Source organism: Balaenoptera borealis, assembly GCF_965194805.1.
Source record: "Balaenoptera borealis genome assembly, chromosome: 3".
In the NCBI taxonomy this organism is placed as follows: Eukaryota; Metazoa; Chordata; class Mammalia; order Artiodactyla; family Balaenopteridae; genus Balaenoptera; species Balaenoptera borealis.
Genome location: NC_138866.1, coordinates 83,645,695 through 83,665,756, shown reverse-complemented (window position 1 = coordinate 83,665,756; position 20,062 = coordinate 83,645,695). Strand labels below are relative to the sequence as shown.

The 20,062-nt window shown below is 36.3% G+C and overlaps 1 protein-coding gene across 4 annotated transcripts in view; it reads right to left on the bottom strand.

Moving 5' to 3' along the window:
• KNL1 (kinetochore scaffold 1) overlaps positions 1 to 20,062 on the bottom strand; it is a 65,708-nt gene that overhangs the window by 34,212 nt on the left and 11,434 nt on the right. For 2 of the 4 annotated variants that reach the window (XM_082387212.1, XM_082387211.1), the window contains exons 5-9: positions 17,297 to 17,358; positions 9,474 to 9,526; positions 9,193 to 9,226; positions 7,137 to 7,174; positions 698 to 750 (exon numbers count right to left, since the gene is read on the bottom strand). In XM_082387212.1, coding sequence (XP_082243338.1) covers positions 698 to 750; positions 7,137 to 7,174; positions 9,193 to 9,226; positions 9,474 to 9,526; positions 17,297 to 17,358 — 240 coding nt within the window. The remainder of the gene's footprint in view (positions 1 to 697; positions 751 to 7,136; positions 7,175 to 9,192; positions 9,227 to 9,473; positions 9,527 to 17,296; positions 17,359 to 20,062) is intronic. The other 2 variants (XM_082387214.1, XM_082387213.1) reach the window with 1 other exon arrangement.

Here is a 20,062-nt window from a genome sequence, read left to right as displayed (position 1 = left end):
ATCAATGGTGTGGTGTGCAGCACGTAATTTGTTATTTAAATTTTTTTCTGAAGTCTGTGAATACTTTTAGTGTTTCTGAACAAATTAAAAGTTAAGGTTAATTATTCGCCCCTAGACTGACTAAAAACTGAAAAGACTGACAATACCAAATGTAACTATAATGTAAATTCTAATTGTTATATTAGATAGGTCATTCTCATTCTAAGTAAAAAAGACTTGGAAGGAATAAGTGCATGATGGCTAATTTATAGTACACTCTATACTGTTGGATGGTTGAGTTGTCCTTGAATGCAGTGGTTTTACTTGTAAGCACACAGTCTAACTCTTTATTGCTCAAAGTATGGTCTGTGGACCAGTGCATTAGTATCACCTAGGAGACTGTTAGAACTATAGAATTTCAGGACCTACCACAGATCTGCTGGGTAAGAATCTATATTTTAATAAAATCCTGAGATGATTCATATGCCCATTAAAGTTGAGAAGTCCTTATATAATTAACATATTTCCCTGTTATTTACACTGGCAGTGATTTAAGTATACTTAGTTAACTGGAAAGGTACATAGTTTTTCCAGTCTATGTTGGTCCATTTTGGTAAGTAATCCCTAAGTCATGTCACTAACATGAAATTTTTTGTGTTTTAAAAGTTTTAACTATCAAAGAAGATTAAAATATGAAGGCACTTGCATGAACTCATACCTCTCCCTGGGGCATCTGGGTCTGAATGGGAGCACAAAGCAATGTATTCATCCCTATTAAGTAAAAAGAAAAACTATAGTCAATGACAAAAATATATATCACCAAGAGCCTGACTTTCCTTTTCTTAGGAATTTCATCAGCTACAAGTATTTACTAAAGTTTTTTCAGTTACTAAGTCCTTCCTAAATTTCACTGAGACTTTTAAATTTTCCCATTTTAGAAACAGAGAGATCAGTGATTACTGTATTCTCTGTGTGATTGAAATATTTTTCGAATGTGGTAGAGATTTTTAAAAGGTGGGATTCTAAAAGTGGAAAGTGTGGACTACTTTTTTTCCTCCTTCACTTCTCCATTTTTATTTCCTGGATAGTAGAAGTTACATAGTAAAGAGTACCAACTGATAAGACCAAAATGTTAATAGTACAGATGAATTTATTTGCAAAGCAGACAGACATAGACATAGAGAACAAATGTATGGATACCAAGGGGGAAAGGAAGGGTGGGATGGATTGGGAGATGGGGATTGACATATAAACACTACTATGTATAAAACAGATAACTAATGAGAATAGACTGTATAGCACAGGGAACTCTACTCAATGTTCTGTGGGGACCTAAATGGGAAGGAAATCCAAGGAAGAGGGGATATATACATAAGTGTGGCTGATTCACTTTGCTGTACAGCAGAAACTAAGACAACATTGTAAAGCAACTATACTCCAATTAAAAAAAAAAAAAAAAAAAAGACCAAGATGTTAGGGTAAGATTTTGAAGCATCTTTTATTCTATGTTAAGGAATCTAAATGTTTCCAGGATGAGACATGCATTTTATAAAAATAATTCAAGAGAAGGAGAAGAAAGAAGATTCAAGAGAAGATAAACCAATGAAGAAGCTACTCTAAAAGTTCAGATACAACATGTTGAGAGTTTGTGTTAGGGCAAGAGACAATAAGAACGGAAATAAGGGATTAGACTCAAGACATTCTAGAACTAGAGACTGGTTCAAGATGGCAGAGTAGAAGAACGTGTGCTCACTCCCTCTTGCGAGAGCACCAGAATCACAACTAACTGCTGAACAATCATTGACAGGAAGACACTGGAACTCACCAAAAAAGATACCCCACATCCAAAGACAAAGGAGAAGCCACAATGAGACGGTAGGAGGGGCGCAATCACAGTAAAATCAAATCCCATAACTTCTGGGTGGGTGACTCACAAACTGGAGAACACTTATACCACAGAAGTTCACCCACTGGAGTGAAGGTTCTGAGCCCCATGTCAGGCTTCCCAACCTGGGGGTCTGGCAAACGGGATGAGGAATTCCTAGAGAATCAGACTTTGAAGGCTAGCGGGATTTGATTGCAGGACTTCAACAGGACTGGGGGAAACAGAGACTCCACTCTTGGAGGGCACACACAAAGTAATGTGGCATCGGGACCCAGGGGAAGGAGCAGTGACCCCAAAGGAGACTGAACCAGACCTACCTGCTAGTGTTGGAGGGTCTCCTGCAGAGGCAGGGGGTGGCTGTGGCTCACCATGAGGACAAGGACACTGGCAGCAGAAGTTCTGGGAAGTACTCCTTGGCGTGAGCCCTCCCAGAGTCCACCATTAGCCCCACCAAAGAGCCAGGTAGGCTCCAGTGTTGGGTCGCCTCAGGCCAAACAACCAACAGGGAGGGAACCCAGCCCCACCCACCAGCAGACAATCGGATTAAAGTTTTACTGGGCTCTGCCCACCAGAGCAACACCCAGCTCTACCCACCACCAGTCCCTCCCATCAGGAAACTTGCACAAGCCTCTTAGATAGCCTCATCCACCAGAGGGCAGACAGCAGAAGCAAGAAGAACTACAATCCTGCAGCCTGTGGAACAAAAACCACATTCACAGAAAGATAGACAAGATGAAAAGGCACAGGGCTATGTACCAGATGAAGGAACAAGATAAAACCCCAGAAAAACAACTAAATGAAGTGGAGACAGGCAACCTTCCAGAAAAAGAATTCAGAATAATGATAGTGAAGATGATCCAGGACCTCGAGAAAAGAATGGAGGCAAAGATCGAGAAGATGCAAGAAATGTTTAACAAAGATCTAGAAGATAAAGGACAAACAGAGATGAACAATACAATAACTGAAATAAAAACTACACTAGAAGGAATCAATAGCAGAATAACTGAGGCAGAAGAACGGATAAGTGACCTGGAAGACAGAATGGTGGAATTCACTGCTGCGGAACAGACTAAAGAAAAAAGAATGAAAAGAAATGAAGACAGCCTAAGAGACCTCTGGGACAACATTAAACGCAACAACAATCGCATTATAGGGGTCCCAGAAGGAGAAGAGAGAGAGAAAGGACCCGAGAAAATATTTGAAGAGATTATAGTTGAAAACTTCCCTAACATGGGAAAGGAAATAGCCACCCAAGTCCAGGAAGCGCAGAGAGTCCCATACAGGACAAACCCAATGAGAAACATGCCGAGACACATAGTAATCAAATTGGCAAAAATTAAAGACAAAGAAAAATTATTGAAAGCAGCAAGGGAAAAACGACAAATAACATACAAGGGAACTCCCATAAGGTTAACAGCTGATTTCTCAGAAGAAACTCTACAAGCCAGAAGAGAGTGGCATGATATATTTAAAGTGATGAAAGGGAAGAACCTACAACCAAGATTACTCTACCCGGCAAGGATCTCATTCAGATTTGATGGAGAAATCAAAAGCTTTACAGACAAGCAAAAGCTAAGAGAATTCAGCACCACCAAACCAGCACTACAGCAAATGCTAAAGGAACTTCTCTAAGTGGGAAACACAAGAGAAGAAAAGGACCTACAAAAACAAACCCATAACAATTAAGAAAATGGTAATAGGAACATACACATTGATAATTACCTTAAATGTGAATGGATTAAATGCTCCAACCAAAAGACACAGGCTTGCTGAATGGATACAAAAACAACACCTATATATATGCTATCTACAAGAGACCCACTTCAGACCTAGGGACACATACAGACTGCAAGTCAGGGGATGGAAAAAGATATTCCATGCAAATGGAAATCAAAAGAAAGCTGGAGTAGAAATACTCATATCAGATAAAATAGACTTTAAAATAAAAAATGTTACAAGAGACAAGGAAGGACAGTACATAATGATCAAGGGATCAATCCAAGAAGATATAACAATTATAAATATATATGCACCCGGGCTTCCCTGGTGGCGCAGTGGTTGAGAATCTGCCTGCCAATGCAGGGGACACGGGTTCGAGCCCTGGTCTGGGAAGATCCCACATGCCGCGGAGCAACTAAGCCCGTGAGCCACAACTACTGAGCCTGCGCGTCTGGAGCCTGTGCTTCGCAACAAGAGAGGGCGCGATAGTGAGAGGCCCGCGCACCGCGATGAAGAGTGGCCCCCGCTCGCCGCAACTAGAGAAAGCCCTCACACAGAAACGAAGACCCAACACAGCCATAAATAAATAAAAAAAAAAAAAAAAAAAAAATATATATATATATATATGCACCCAACATAGGAGCACCTCAATACATAAGGCAACTGCTAACAGCTATAAAAGAGGAAATCGACAGTAACACAATAATAGTGGGGGACTTTAACACCTCACTTACACCAATGGACAGAACATCCAAACAGAAAATTAATAAGGAAACAGAAGCTTTAAATGACACAATAGACCAGATAGATTTAATTGATATTTTTAGGACATTCCATCCAAAAACAGCAGATTACACTTTCTTCTCAAGTGCACATGGAACATTCTCCAGGATAGATCACATCTTGGGTCACAAATCAAGCCTCAGGAAATTTAAGAAAACTGAACTCATATCAAGCATCTTTTCCAACCACAACACTGAGATTAGAAATCAATTACAGGGAAAAAAAACGTAAAAAGCATAAACACATGGAGGCTAAACAATATGTTACTAAATAACCAAGAGATCACTGAAGAAATCAAAGAGGAAATCAAAAAATACCTAGAGACAAATGACAATGAAAACATGATGATACAAAACCTATGGGATGCAGCAAAAGCAGTTCTAAGAGGGAAGTTTATAGTAATACAAGCCCACCTCAAGAAGATGTGGTACATATCTACAATGGAATATTACTCAGCCATAAAAAGGAACGAAATTGAGTCATTTGTAGAGACGTGGATGGATCTAGAGACTGTCATACAGAGTGAACTAAGTCAGAAAGAGAAAAACAAATATCGTATATTAATGCATCTATGTGGAACCTATAAAAATGGTACAGATGAACCGGTTTGCAGGGCAGAAATAGAGACACAGATGTAGAGAACAAATGTATGGACACCAAGGGGGGAAAGTGGTGGTGGGCGGGGTGGTGTGATGAATTGGGAGATTGGGATTGACATATATGCACTAACATGTATAAAATGGATGAATAATAAGAACCTGCTGTATAAAAAAATAAAAAGAGTAGAAGTTGAAAAAAAAAAGAAAAAAAAGACATTCTAGAACTGAAATATAAAGGTTTAGGTAACAAACTGGATGTTGGAAATAAGGAAGGGACTGAAGATGCTATAATAAAACAGGAAATACATTTTAAAATACTTAAGTTTAAAGTTTAATATTTAGAATATTTCAAAGAGTTTAGGGCAACCTCGACTGAATATGATGAAGTAATTATGGGCTTTTTATTAAAGTCTTATTTACATATCCAGCTTCCATTCTTGTCATTTACTTAACAAATATTGTTTCAGAACCTATTATGTGCCCCAGAACTCAACCATGCACTAAAGCACAAAGAACAAGACAAAATTTCTGGACTCAAAGAGTTCCTAGTTTAATAAGAGAGCCAAAAGTAAATACCTAAAATACAGCATGATAAATTCTACAATAGGGACTTCCCTGGTGGCACAGTGGTTAAGAATCCGCCTGCCAATGCAGGGGACACGGGTTCGAGCCCTGGTCCGGGAAGATCCCACAGGCCATGGAGCAACTAAGCCCGTGCACCACAACTACTGAGCCTGCACTCTAGAGCCCGCGAGTCACAACTACTGAGCCCACACACCCTAGAGCCCGTGCTCCACAACAAGAGAAGCCACCGCAATGAGAAGCCTGTGCACCACAATGAAGAGTAGCCCCCACTCGCGGCAATTAGAGAAAGCCTGTGTGCAGCAACAAAGGCCCAACGCAGCCAAAAATAAAAATAAATAAAAAATTTATATAAAAAAAAAATCTACAATAGACTGAGAAATAAAAGGGGTGTTGTAAGAGCACAAAACAGAGTGACTAACTCCTTGGTTTTGTCAGTGAAGGCTCGATTTAAGCCAGTATTACTTAACATATGTTGCCAGATGGTGAACTGCTTATTATCAATTAATTAATTCATTTTGAGATAAGGAGCTTGCAGCTGATGTGAAATTCCTTTCATCAGTAGAGCTTTGCTAAGAAAAAAATGCCACTAACTAAACAGGAGCTTACTGCCATAGTTGATTTACATTCTATTGCAAGTTCCTTTTCTGTCAAGGACTATAACAGTTTGTGGACTGGCTACTTTGAAAGCACTAAAGTTAAGCTAAGTGAAAAGCTAAGTTAAGTGAAAGATGAGAAGACTGTTAGACAAATTGTATTAGGAAGATCACTTTAGGCAGAGGAAATAGCATTTACAAATGGATACAGGCAGGAAAAAAGTCCACATGGGAAAATGCAAGTAGTTATTCATGGGATATAACACAGGATGCCTATAACAGGCTGGAGATAAAGTTGGAGAAAAAAACAAGCCAAATTATAAAAGGTTTTCCAAGTTTATGCTGAAGAGTGTGGGTTTTATCCCGTAAGCAAAATAGTGTCACTGAACAATTTTAAGCTGGGAGGTAATATGATAAGATTTAGAAATATGTAGAATGGACTAGAAGGATAAGAAACTAAATACAATAGCCCAAGATAGAACAGCGAGGACTTGAATTCAAATACGGGCAGAAGGAACAGAGAATAACTAACAGATGGGCCAGATATTTTGGAGACAGAATTGAAAGAGAATAGGGCCTGGGGAATTCCCTGGTGGTCCAGTGGTTAGGACTCCGCGCTACCACAGCAGGGGGCCCAGGTTCGATCCCTGGTCTGGGAACTAGGATCCCGCAAGCCGCACAGCCAGAAAAAAAAAAAAAAAAATCAAAGAGAATAGGGCCAAATGGATATGGAGAAAGGAGGAAAAGGTAAAACATGACTCAATTCCTGACTTGAGTGAACGACAGTGAGTGGGAGTTCAAGATAGAGAACAAGAGGAACAGCAGGTTTGAGAGAAATATTAGTAAGTTTGTGAAATTTTAAATTAAAGATTTTGTGTAAAGACGAACACTTTCTCTACATTTTTTGTTCATGGTTCTCTTACATATTATTTTTCAAGGAATCTAGATAAAGAGAAAAACGTATGATAAGAAAAGTATTCTGATCATACTCACCAGTTATCTCACAGTAGTTATCTTCTGGATTCTTATTCCTAAAAATAATAAAGTAATTTAAAAATCTATACTCTGGACAATTACCAAGAATCACAACAGTTGAAAGAGTAGGGTAGGCAAAAGGTTTTCATAGGGTGACTGGCAGAAAACTCCAAAGACATCTTTAAAAAAAGACTCATCTAATACTGGCAGAAAAAATTACAAGGCAATTAAAGGACCTTACCATTAAATTTTTTCAGATATCTAAATTTCAAGAACACTATAAAAATATGCTTAATACATGAGCTTGCTTTTTCTTTTTTAATTTTTTATTAAAAATAATTTTTTTTTGGCCGTGCCACGAGGCTTGCGGGATCTTAATTCCCCGACCAGGATGGAACCTGGGTCCCCTGCAGTGGAAGCGCGGAGTCCTAACCACTGGACCGCCAGGGAATTCCCTATTTTGTTTTTAAGAATGACCTGTAGGGGCTTCCCTGGTGGCACAGTGGTTAAGAATCCACCTGCCCAATGCAGGGGACACGGGTTTGAGCCCTGGTCCAGGAAGATCCCACATTCCTCACAGCAGCTAAGCCTGTGAGCCACAACTGCTGAGCCTGCGCTCTAGAGCCCGGGAGCCACAACTACTGAGTCCCTGTGCCACAACTACTGAAGCCCACGCGCCTAGAGCCAGTGCTCCGCAACAAGAGAAGCCACTGCAGTGAGAAGCCTGCACTGCAATGAAAAGTAGCCCCGGCTCCCTGCAAATAGAGAAAGCCTGAGCGCAGCAACGAAAACCCAACGCGGTCAAAATTAAAATAAATAAATAAATAAAACAACGAAAAAATGAATGACCTGTAAAGCAACTCATTTTCTAGAAATTTAGCTTTAGGAAAAAAAAGGTAAGTCAAAGGAAACAACCCAGGGAATTCCCTGGCAGTCCAGCGGTTAGGACTCCGCGCTTCCACTGCAGGGGACCTGGGTTCAATCCCTGGCTGGGGAACTAAGATCCCAGGGCACGGCGCGGCCAAAAAAAAAAAAAAAAAAAAATGTTAACCCAAATGTCCATCAATGGGGAGCTGACTAAATGCTGGTGCAGACATACAACAGATTATAATAGACTAAGGTAGATCTACATGTAACAACATGGAAAGTGCCAAAAGACATTGAGTGATCCCATTTTTGTCTTGTTTAAAAAAAAAGTGCTAAAGATAAACCATGCACTTGGATATACATATAAAATTTCTGCAAGGACATCCAAAATTATCAACAGTGGTTATCTGTGAGGAGCCTAAGTAATATAGCCTAGAGATTTTTCTGTGTCAATATATAAAGAGAATCTTTTTTTTTTCCAGCTCAACACTAGTCAATTACATGGAAAAATTGTAATTTATTTAACCAGTCCCTTACTGATGGACCTTTAGGATCTTTTACATCTTTTACTATTAAAATAAATGTTACAGTGAATAACTTTATATATTCATCATTTCACACATTTACAAGTGTATTGGTAAGATAAATTCCCAGACATGAAATCTCTGAGCCAAAGAGCATGTGCATTTAAAATTTTGAATGATATTGCCAATTGCCTTCTACAATATATACCCACTAGCAATGAGAGACTTTTTACCTATATTCTTAACTGATTGGATGAAAAATTATGTCTCAATATAGTTTAAGTTTGTATTTCTCTTATGATTAAGATAAGCATGTTTTCATTTGTTCAAGCCTACTGCTATTTAATTTTTGTATTAATGTTATAATAAGAAAAACTAGTTTAATTAAAAAAAATCTGAGGACTTGCTATTTATTGTTTTGTACTAGCTCATGTATTTGAGGATTTATATATGAAAGTAGAATGTTTCATCCCTCTTAATAGGATAAGGTGTACAATGCACATACTTATCAACTACAGCAGTATATTAAATTATGCAAAGAATCTGTTTTCTGAATTAATCCTAAGTATTCCACAAAAGGGAATGGAAATAAAAAACAAAAAGAATTTTAACTTTAAAAACACTTCATTTAATAGGAGTAAACAAGTTTTAAAGTATAATTTACATCACATTTTTTTACTTACTGCATAAATAGAACATTTCCTCCTGCTTCTGTTTCTATAAATAGAGAAAAGATTAAAGTTTTTCAATAATACACTGATTAAGCATTAGAAAAATTGCATAAGGACATTAACAACAATAAAAAAAAATACTAACGATGTATCTTACGTTCTGCCCCCCATTGCTCAAGTTACACTTTTTAAGCAATAAGATGGATATTAAGTTATACCAATTATCTGGTTAGATAACCACAGCATAATTATATAGAAAACAGATTTAGCAGGGATTGCAGTAACAAATTTACCTGAAATTTCTGACTTTTTCACTATTTTCATGTGAGGGTCTGTCTGGAATACTCTAGAAAACAAAATAAAGATTACTGAAAATCTGCAAGGTTTTTTTTTTTTTTTTTTTAATCGTGTGGCTTGCAGGATCTCAGTTCCCTGACCGGGGATTGAACTCAGGCCACGGCAGTAAAAGCCCAGAATCCTAACCAGTAGGACACCAGGGAACTCCCGAAAATCTGGAAGTTTTAATTAGAACACTATGATGTTAATTTATAGTCTGTTTTGAGAAAGGTAAAATAAAGCTTTCTGATTGATTTTATAGTAAAACCAAGTAAGAATAGCACACGACAAAACCCATAGGCCAATCTCACATATGAATATTAGTGCAGAAATCCCCAAATATAAGCAAACTGCCTCTAGTAATGTTTTTGTTTTTGTTTGGCTGCACTGCGCGCATATGAGGCTCTGTCTGGAATACTCTAGAAAACAAAATAAAGATTACTGAAAATCTGCTAGGTTTTTTTTTTTTTTTTTTAAATCGTGTGGCTTGCAGGATCTTAGTTCCCTGGCCAAGGATAGAACCTGTGCCCCCTCCAGTGGAAGCACAGAGTCCTAACCACTGGACTGCCACGGAATTCCCTAGCAATGTTTTATTGGGCAGGCCAAAAAGTGCCTTCGGTTTTTTAAGTAAAAATAAAAGATACATTTTTCATTTTCACCAAGGACTTTATCGATCAATGTATTCACCCTTTTTTGTTCCACTACCTTCTGCCATTTTTCAGGCAACTTCATAATTCCATCTTCCCAAAAGATGGATCTTTTTGAGCAAAGTACTGTTCCAGGTGCCTTTTACAGTCTTCCAGGGGACTGAAATATTTTCCATTAAGAGAATGTCGTAAAGACCAAAATGAATGGAAATCCAAAGGTGCAACGTCTGGTGAATAAGGCGGATGAATCAGAACTTCCCATACAAGTTTTAACAGTTTTTGCCCAGTCATGAAAGAAACATGCGGTCTTGTGTTATCCTGATGGAAGATTATGCGTTTTCTGTTGACTAATTCTGGACTCTTTTCGTCGAGTGCTGCTTTCAGTTGGTCTAATTGGGAGCAGTACTTGTTGGAATGAATTGTTTGGTTTTCTGGAAGAAGCTCATAATAGAGGACTCCCTTCCAATCCCACCATATACAGAACATCAACATCTTTGGTGTGGTTGGTGGTAGTTCATTTCGCTTGCCCAAGATCTCTTCCATTCCACATTATTGTACAGTATCCACTTTTCATTGCCCATCACAATTTGTTTTAAAAATGGAACATTTTCATTATGTTTCAGTAGAGAATCACATGCAGAAATATGGTCAAGAAGGTTTTTTTTGCTTAACTTATGTGGAACCCAAATATCAAAGCTATTCACATAACCAAGCTGGTGCAAATGATTCTCAACGCTTGATTTGGATATTTTGAGTATGTCGGCTACCTCCTGCATGGTATAACGCTGACTGCTCTCAATTATTGTTTCGATTTAATCGCTATCAACTTCAACTGGTCTCACCTGACCATGGAGCATCGTCCAGTGAGAAATCTCCAGCACGAAACTTCGCAAACCACTTTTGACACATTCGATCGATCACAGCACCTTCTCCATACATTGCACAAATCTTTTTTTGCGTTTCACTTGCTTTTCTACCTTTCTTGAAATGATAAAGCATAATATGCCGAAAATGTCGCTTTTTTTCTTCCATCTTCAATATTAAAATGGCTACACAAAAATTCACCGATTTTGATAAGTCTTTTTTAAAATGCACGCTGATATAACAGCTGTCACATACAATCTAACAAAATTGTTTCAAATGAAGTTAAAGATGACTAAGTGCTACTAGAGCCATCTTACGGAAAAAACCAAATGAACCTTTTGGCCCACCCAATAAAAGAATATTTTATGACTAAACTGGATTTATCCCAGGAATGCTGAGATAACTCAACACCCAAAAATTTGTTTTATCATATTAAAGATTAAACTGGGAAAAACTCTAGTTATTTTAATAGATGGTCAAAAGCATTTATAAAATCCAATATCCATTCTTGTTTAAATACAAAACAAAAATCTGCAACAATAAAGTTAAATTTATCCAACAATACAGGGAGAATAGGTGTACTGATTTTAACAAATGTAAATTGGCTGAGCTACCCTATTAAAAAATGGCTATTGACTAAATTTTTTAAAATTTTAAACTCAATCTACAACCTATAAGTTACAAATTAAAAATTTTCACAGCTAAAAATTATCTGTGGACAAACGACAGAAAAGATAATTATGAAGTCATCCAACACATTAAGTTTCATAGCAAAAAAGTATTAGAACTAAACAATGTTGCTATCATACAGTAAGATGAAAATTATCAATGAAAACTAACAATGAATAAACCAAATTACATGTAAAAAAAGAAGTCAGAGGAAAAAAATGAAAGAAATACAAAGAAGAAAATGCAGAAATATATTTAGATGCCTCAAGATACAAATTTTAGAACACCACATATTAGGTAGACAAAGAGTAAGTTGTAAATACATATAATTAATAAAACATTTAGCAAACATATGGAGACACCTAACTGAAAGGGCAAAATAATTCTTTCCTCCATATTTAACTTTATGTATATTTATCTTAATTATGGTTGTTCCTTGCTCTCTCATTTTTTTTTTCAACCTATATAGTGTCTGTGATACAAGGAAAGCTTTCAAAGGTACAATCTGTTGCAAAAATTACTTACGAACCAAGAAAGACACATGCTTTAATAACACAAAATTTAAAGGGTTTAACCACACAAAAACTTTAAAATATTTTCTTCAATATCGTCTAGGTAGACTAGGAAATAAAAAACGAAACGTTTCAAAATGAGAAGGAAAAAAAAGCATAAATGAACAAAATATAGAAAAAATAGTAATGAAAAATAAAGTACAAATTAAAATAACTAAGATAACAATAAAATCAATCAAATCAGCTAAAATTAAGTGTTAAAATCTAATATTTACAGTGCCTTACGAAAAAAAAGGTACATTACTAGAGGTACTAAAACCAATAACAAAAATGTAATAATGACTATGTAACCATTTCTTCTTTTAAGTCTGGCAATTCTACTTTGGGGACTATAATCCCAAGGTAGTAACTCAAAAGAAAAAAGGTAATTTACACAAAAATATCTAACACAGCACAAGGAACAATCAAATGCTTAACAGAAAATTTAAAATAGTTATTTTTACATTAACATTACTATTCCTAAAGAAAACACGTAAGGAAATTCCCTGGCAGTCCAGTGATTAGGACTCAGCGCTTTCACCAAGTAGCCTGGGTTCAATCCCTGGTCAGGGAGCTAAGATCCACAAGCCAAGTGGTGTAGCCAAAAAAAACAGAAAAACAGCATGTGAAGGAAAAGTCAGTCTGAAACAAAGGGGAGAAAATGAGTTATTAAATCAAACCTTGGCCACACCTATTCAAGGAGTATACTGGGAGTATACAGACAGAATCATTCAAGGCTTGCAATAGGTGTGTACATACCTACTGTGGACATGGATTCATTAGCCTGGTGCCATTAAACATTCTGAATCATTCAAATAACTAATAGTTCAGATTCCATGATCAGCAAGCCATATTTACATTATAATTTACTTTCTTAGGTAGAATGCCTATAAGAAATGTGTTGATCTACTCAAATAAGGGTTCTGATTCATTTGATTTGGTTCTCATGATATATTTAGTGGTAGCATTCTTATTTATACACAAATCTCTAGTGAATATGTTTAGTAGAAGTCCATCTCTAAGAGACAGAACCATTTTTGGTACAGAAAAAAAACAATACGGAGCCTGCAAAGCCAAGGGCAAGATCTAGGAAGACAGTAGCAACGTCACCAAGGAATATACCACCTAGGGAACTCTACTGGCAGGCAATAGCTAGTCTTCCCTGATAATACCAAATCTTACTATGTCTTTCCCACCCCTCACTCCCAGAATTCAATACATATGAAATATTGACAACTCATGTTTATCCAGGAAGACGTTAATTGATTTATGGATAAAAGATGGATAGAAAAGAAGTATAAAACAATTAGAATTACTATCAATCGACAACAATGAATTTATATTTCAGAAGGTACCTACTGTTTGGAACTATTCAGTAACAGAAAGAAGTCACATAGTCTGCCGCTAAGTGGGAACCCCCTTCTTCACCCCTTACCAACATCTACTTACTACTCCTCTAAGGAAAAGAAGAAAGAAAACATGTTCCCAGTAGTCCCACAACTGAAATCCTGGGCAACTATAAACTTATCCTAATGCAAAATCATGTTTTATATGGCAAATACAGAATTGAATTTCTTTAATCTGTCTGATCCTAAAGGTTTGTTAAGATAAAGAATTCAGAGGAGAGAGAGGAACAAATGAGGAATGGGAAACAATGCAGATCAAAGCCCAGGACTTTCCTAGGAAGATTTCTGGACAAGAAACAATCAAGCCTCATCCTAAAATGTTTAAATTCAAGGTTAAATTGATCTAGGAGCTCACCTCACAATAGGCCAAGTTAAAGAAGTCTGAATTATACAGAAAATAAAATTTGAAGAAGGTGATATTAAGTAGACAAGCTATCTTTATGATAGCTAAAAGGAGAGCCTGTTTACAAAAAGACAGCTACCCTGGAACACCATTACATCCCCTCTCCCTCCACAGAAATGTCTTGAAAATAGGTGGTTCAGGAAAACCCAACCCATTCAATGATGAGTAAAAAGTATACAATCCATAAGGACACTGTAAGATTAAAAGAAAGCAAAGCATAACATAACTTATTAACATAAGAAAAACACTCAGAAAAATGTTGTCCCAGAGAAAATGAAAATTGTATGCATACAGTTTGCTATGGACTTAAAAAACATAACGAAGCAATAATCTCTATGAAAGACAGAAATGAAAGCAGAAATACAAGAACTCAAGGAAAAGATAGTAAGAAAACAGGAAATGACACACAAACAGATGAAACTCATGAAAGAAGCAGAAGAAAAAATATAATCATCACAGAATGAAGGCAAAACTGGAAGAGACATAAGGGCGAATAACTATCTTGGAAAATATGGTAAAGGACATAGAAAAAAATTTTAACTGAACAAAGTAAAAGAAAATAAAAGGACTTAAGAGAGAATATAATACAGAAGAAAAGCAAAGAATTTAAACATAATTTGTGTTTCTAAATTATTGAGTCCCTAACGAAATTTAAATGAAATAGAAAAAGATATTTAAAGGTTAATTCAAGATTCAAGACCCAAAACAGTCAAAATAAAGATGTATCCAAGTAAAGTCAATAAACTTCAAAGATAAAGGAAAAAAAAATCTGTTAGGTAGCCTGTCAAAAAGATCTAGTTGTTTATGATGGGGAAAAATCATGCTCTCCTCTGACTTGTTCATAGAAACATTCAATACCAGAAGATAACAGAATCACATTAACAAGTTCCTTAAAGAAAATGTGGGGTGGCGGTGGGATGAATTGCGAGACTGGGATTGACATACATACACTAATATGTATAAAATAGATAACTAATAAGAACCTGCTGTATAAAAAACAAAAACCCTCAGTGACTTTGGTGTTTGATAAAAAACAAAAACAAAACAAAACATATTCAAAGTGAAAAAAAGAAAATGTGAACTGAAGATTTTATATCCAGCTAAATCTTCAAGTATAAAGGCTATGACTAACAGTTCTGAGCGCCCAAGAACTCAGGGAGTATTGCTTCAATGAGCCCTTCTTGGGAAAACATAAGAGAAAAAGCTTTGGTCAACCAAGAGATAATTAGGGCAACTATAGTAATAGAACTGATGTGAACATTTAAATATATATAATACAACTAAAACACAAATGTGACAGATGACCTAATGTCAAATACCCAGAGACAGAGAGAGAGAGATAAGAGAGTGAGAGAAAGGGAGAAAGAGATATAATACAACTTAAAAAAAAGGTGGGGGGTGGGGGGGGGAAGAACTTCCCTGGTAGTCCAGTGGTTAAGACTCCGTGCTCCCAATGCAGGGGGACCAGGTTCGATCCCTGGTCAGGGAACTAAAATCCCACACACTGCAACTAAGTCTGTGTGCCCCAACGAGAGCCGCATGTCACAACTACTGAGCCCATGCGCTCTAGAGCCTGCACACTGCAACAAGAGAAGCCCACGCGCTGCAACGAAGACCCAGTGCGGCCAAAATAAATAATAAATAAATAAAATTTTTAAAAAAGATGGGTAGGGAATGAGGGGGAGAAAATAAGAGGAAGAAGTAGGCCAATAACCTCATCCATTATAAATGCCAAAGGATATTATATAATACAATGAAGTTTTAATTGAAGTTTAAGCATATTTTTAATAGTACAAAAGTATATTATTAAGTAAAATTGGGTTGGGAGAGAGGAAATCGACTAACTTTACCATTGCTCATACATGGTCAAACATTACACAAAGGTATACCACAAAAATGAAAACAAAAATATAACAAAGACAGAAATCTTAAGATCAGTCTAGGTAGAATTTGGGTCAAAAAGCAATAAACAAAGCAAAGATGAATATTTCATAATGCTAGAAAGTGCAATCCCAAATGAAGATATAGCAATGATGACTATGCACCAATAAACATAGAATAAACATTCATAAAGAAAAACTACTGGATAGAGTGGGATGCACTGTCAGAGACTAATTTACCTCTCTCATAATTCATGCAGATTAAAGTGACTAAAATTATATAAAATTACAGAAGACCCAAACAACATGTATAAAATGGATATAATTGATATATATCAAATTCTACACCCTAAAATACAAAATGTATCTTCTGTTCAAGTGGATGGATCATTCACAGAAATTGATCATATACAAGACCACACAGAAAATTTCAATAAAAATCAAAATAATACAAATTAGCATTCTCTTACTACAATATAACTGAAAATTAATGACCACAAGATGTCTTTACCACCTAGATATGAATGTGAAAATTCTCAATTAAACAACTCTTTAATGAGAAATACAAATATACTGCTCAGCATTAAGAAAATAATCATAAAAAATTACATATAAGAATTACATTAAATTAATAACTTAGGGAGAAGTGATATCTTTATGATGTTAAATCTTCTTATTCAGGAACTTGTCTTCATTTGCACAATTCTTTCTTTTTTTTTTTTTTTTTTTTTTTTTGGCCATGCTGCGGGGCATCTGGGATCTTAGTTCCCCGACCAGGGATCGAACTTGTGTCCCCTGCAGTGGAAGTGCAGAGTCCTAACCACTGGACCACCAGGGAAATCCCTGTACAATTTATATTCTTTTATTATTAAATTTACAGCAACTAAATATGATGGAAAAAAGGACATTTATCTTCTATCTGGTTATTATTTTTATATAGGAAATATATTAATTTCTAAATATTAATTTTGTATCCTGCTACTTACTGTTTATAGAGGTATTTCAATTGATATTCTTGGATTTTCCTAATATTCAATTATTTAATCTGCAAAGGTGACAGATTTATCCCTATCTTTCCAATTTTTATAACTCCATTTTCTTTCTCTAGTTTTTTTTTGTTGGTTAGCACCTCCAATACAATGTTAAATAGCAGCCGTAAGACACAGTTGTTTTGTTCTGGACTGTAGAGGGGATGCTTTCAATGTTTCTCTTTTAAGCATAACAGCCTTTTAAATAACAATTTTCTAAAGCTTCTCTAATTGAAACACAAATTATCCCAATCAGTTAGTACCAACATATTTGGTGTGACACACAAAAAGTATTACCTGTAACATTTTAATTATTTTTCTTTTCAACTTACTTTATAGTATCTGCAAAGCTGACTCGACGAGAGTTTTTCTTATTTCTCAAAGCATTGGATTCCTAAGGGCAGAGAATATATGGTATGATTTTTAATGAAACCACTGTGAATTAGGTCTCCAAAATTACGATAGACAGAGACCAGTTCTTATTCTGAATTAATGTGATATCATTAATTTTGATAATTAATCTGATTCTCCAAAAAATTCCAATATAGAAGCACTTAACATGAATATGATTTTCAATGTGAAAAATAAGCACAGTGACACAAACAACATATTTAAGGAAGGTGATTACTATCCCTTACCTTTTCTCTCTCCTTTAAATGAATGGTTATTTTGCAATTAAGTAGAAGAAAGACTGGGAACAAAACAAGTGATATGTTGCCTATTATGGTAACCCTACTATACTATTTTTAAGATTAAAAAATTTTTTTTAATTGCGGTAAAATACAATTCACATAAAATTTACCATCTTAACCACTTTTAAGAATTTTAATTTTTGGGGGTGGTGGTGTGATGAATTGGGAGATTAGGATTGACATATATACATTAATATGTATAAAATGGATAACTAATAAGAACTGCTGTATAAAAAAATAAATAAAATAAAATTCAAAAATTAAAAAAAATTTTTTTAAATTTTATTGTGGTAAGAACACTTAATCTAACCTCTTAACAGATTAAGTGTATGATACAATACTGTTAACCATAGTGACAATGTTGTACAGCGGATCTCTAGCATTCATTCATCTTGCATAACTGAAACTTTATACCTGTTGATTAGCAACTCCCCATTTCCCCCTCCTCTCTGTCCCTGGCAACCACTGTTCTCTTCTCTGCTTCCATGAGTTTGACCATCTTAGACAGCTCATATAAGTGGAATCATGTAGTATTTGTCCTTCTGCGACTATTTTACTTAGCATAACATACTGAAGCATCTTAACTGTTTTTTTTAAATTAATTTATTTATTTAGCTGCAGTGCGCAGGCTTCTCATTGCAGTGGCTTCTCCTGTTGCGGAACATGGGCTCTAGGCGGGTGGGCTTCAGTAGTTGCGGCACGCGGGCTCAGTAGTTGTGGCTCACGGGCTTAGCTGCTCTGCGGCATGTGGGATCTTCCTGAACCAGCGCTTGAATTGGCGTCCCCTGCATTGGCAGGTGGATTCCCAACCACTGCGCCACCAGGGAAGTCCTTAACTGTTTTTTTTTTTTTAATTTATTATTATTTATTTTTGGCTGTGTTGGGTCTTCGTTTCTGTGTGAGGGCTTTCTCTAGTTGTGGCAAGCGGGGGCCACTCTTCATCGCGGTGCGCGGGCTTCTCACTGTCGCGGCCTCTCTTGTTGTGGAGCACAGGCTCCAGATGCGCAGGCTCAGTAGTTGTGGCTCACGGGTTTAGTTGCTCCGCGGCATGTGGGATCTTCCCAGACCAGGACTCGAACCCGTGTCCCCTGCATTGGCAGGCGGATTCTCAACCACTGCGCCACCAGGGAAGCCCCCTTAACTGTTTTTAAGTGTACACTTCAGTAATGTTAAGTACCTCTATGTGGTCGTGCAACAAATCTCCAGAAATCTTTTCATCTTGCAAAACTGAAATTGTATATCCATTAAACAACTCCTCCTTTCCCCCGCCAACCTGCCCACAACCACAATTTTACCTTCTGTCTCTATGAATATGACTACTGTAGGTACTTCTTAAGTGTAATTTATAAAGTATTTGTCTTTTTGTGACTGGTTTATTTCACTTAACATAATGTCCTCAAGGTTCATCCATGTTGTAGTATGTATCAGAATTTCCTTCTTTTTTTTTTTTAACATCTTTATTGGAGTATAATTGCTTTACAATGGTGTGTTAGTTTCTGCTTTATAACAAAGTGAATTAGCTATACATATACATGTATCCCCATATCTCCTCCCTCTTGCATCTTCCTTCTTTTTTTAAGGCTGAATAATATTCCATAGACACCACATTTTGTTTATCCATTCATCTATCAATGGACTCTGGGTTGCTTCCACCTTTTGGCTACTGTGAATATCACTGCTATGAACAGTGGTATACATATCTTCAAGACTCTGCTTTAATTCTTTTGGGTATACACCCAGAAGTGGAATTGCTGGATCATATGGTAATTCTATTTTAATTTTTGGAGGAACCACTGTATTTTACAGCAGCTGCACCATTTACATTCCCACCAACAGTGCACAAGGGTTCCAATTACTCCACATCCTAGCCAACACTTGCTATTTTCTATTTTTTTTTTTTTTAATAGTAGCCATCCTAATGGGTATGAGTTAATATCTTACTGTGGTTTTGATTTGCATTTCTCTAATGATTAGTGATGCTGAGCATCTTTTCATTATAATTTACTTTTATTTTCCCTCATCTTCCTTAACAACGGCAAACATTTTTACTCACGTAGATACTGAACACAAAAAGCAAAAGACAAAAACAAATGAAATCCATAGAGAATTTTAACTGTGCTAATTCTGGATAACTGAGGACAAGTTTTGTTATAACAAAGAATCATCCTCTCTGTTAAGATCTTTGGCAGACACTACAGGCAGCTTTGAGCTTAATAATGACAATAATATGGACATAGTAAATACTACTATATTTCTTACTAAAAACCCCTGAAATTTGTGTGGTATATTGGAAAGAGCACTGAGTTAGAAATTAGATTAGAGCTCCAATTTGAAGTTTGCCACTAACTGTGTGGGCTTAGACAAAACATTTAACCTCTCTGGACCTCATATTTCTCATCTATATAA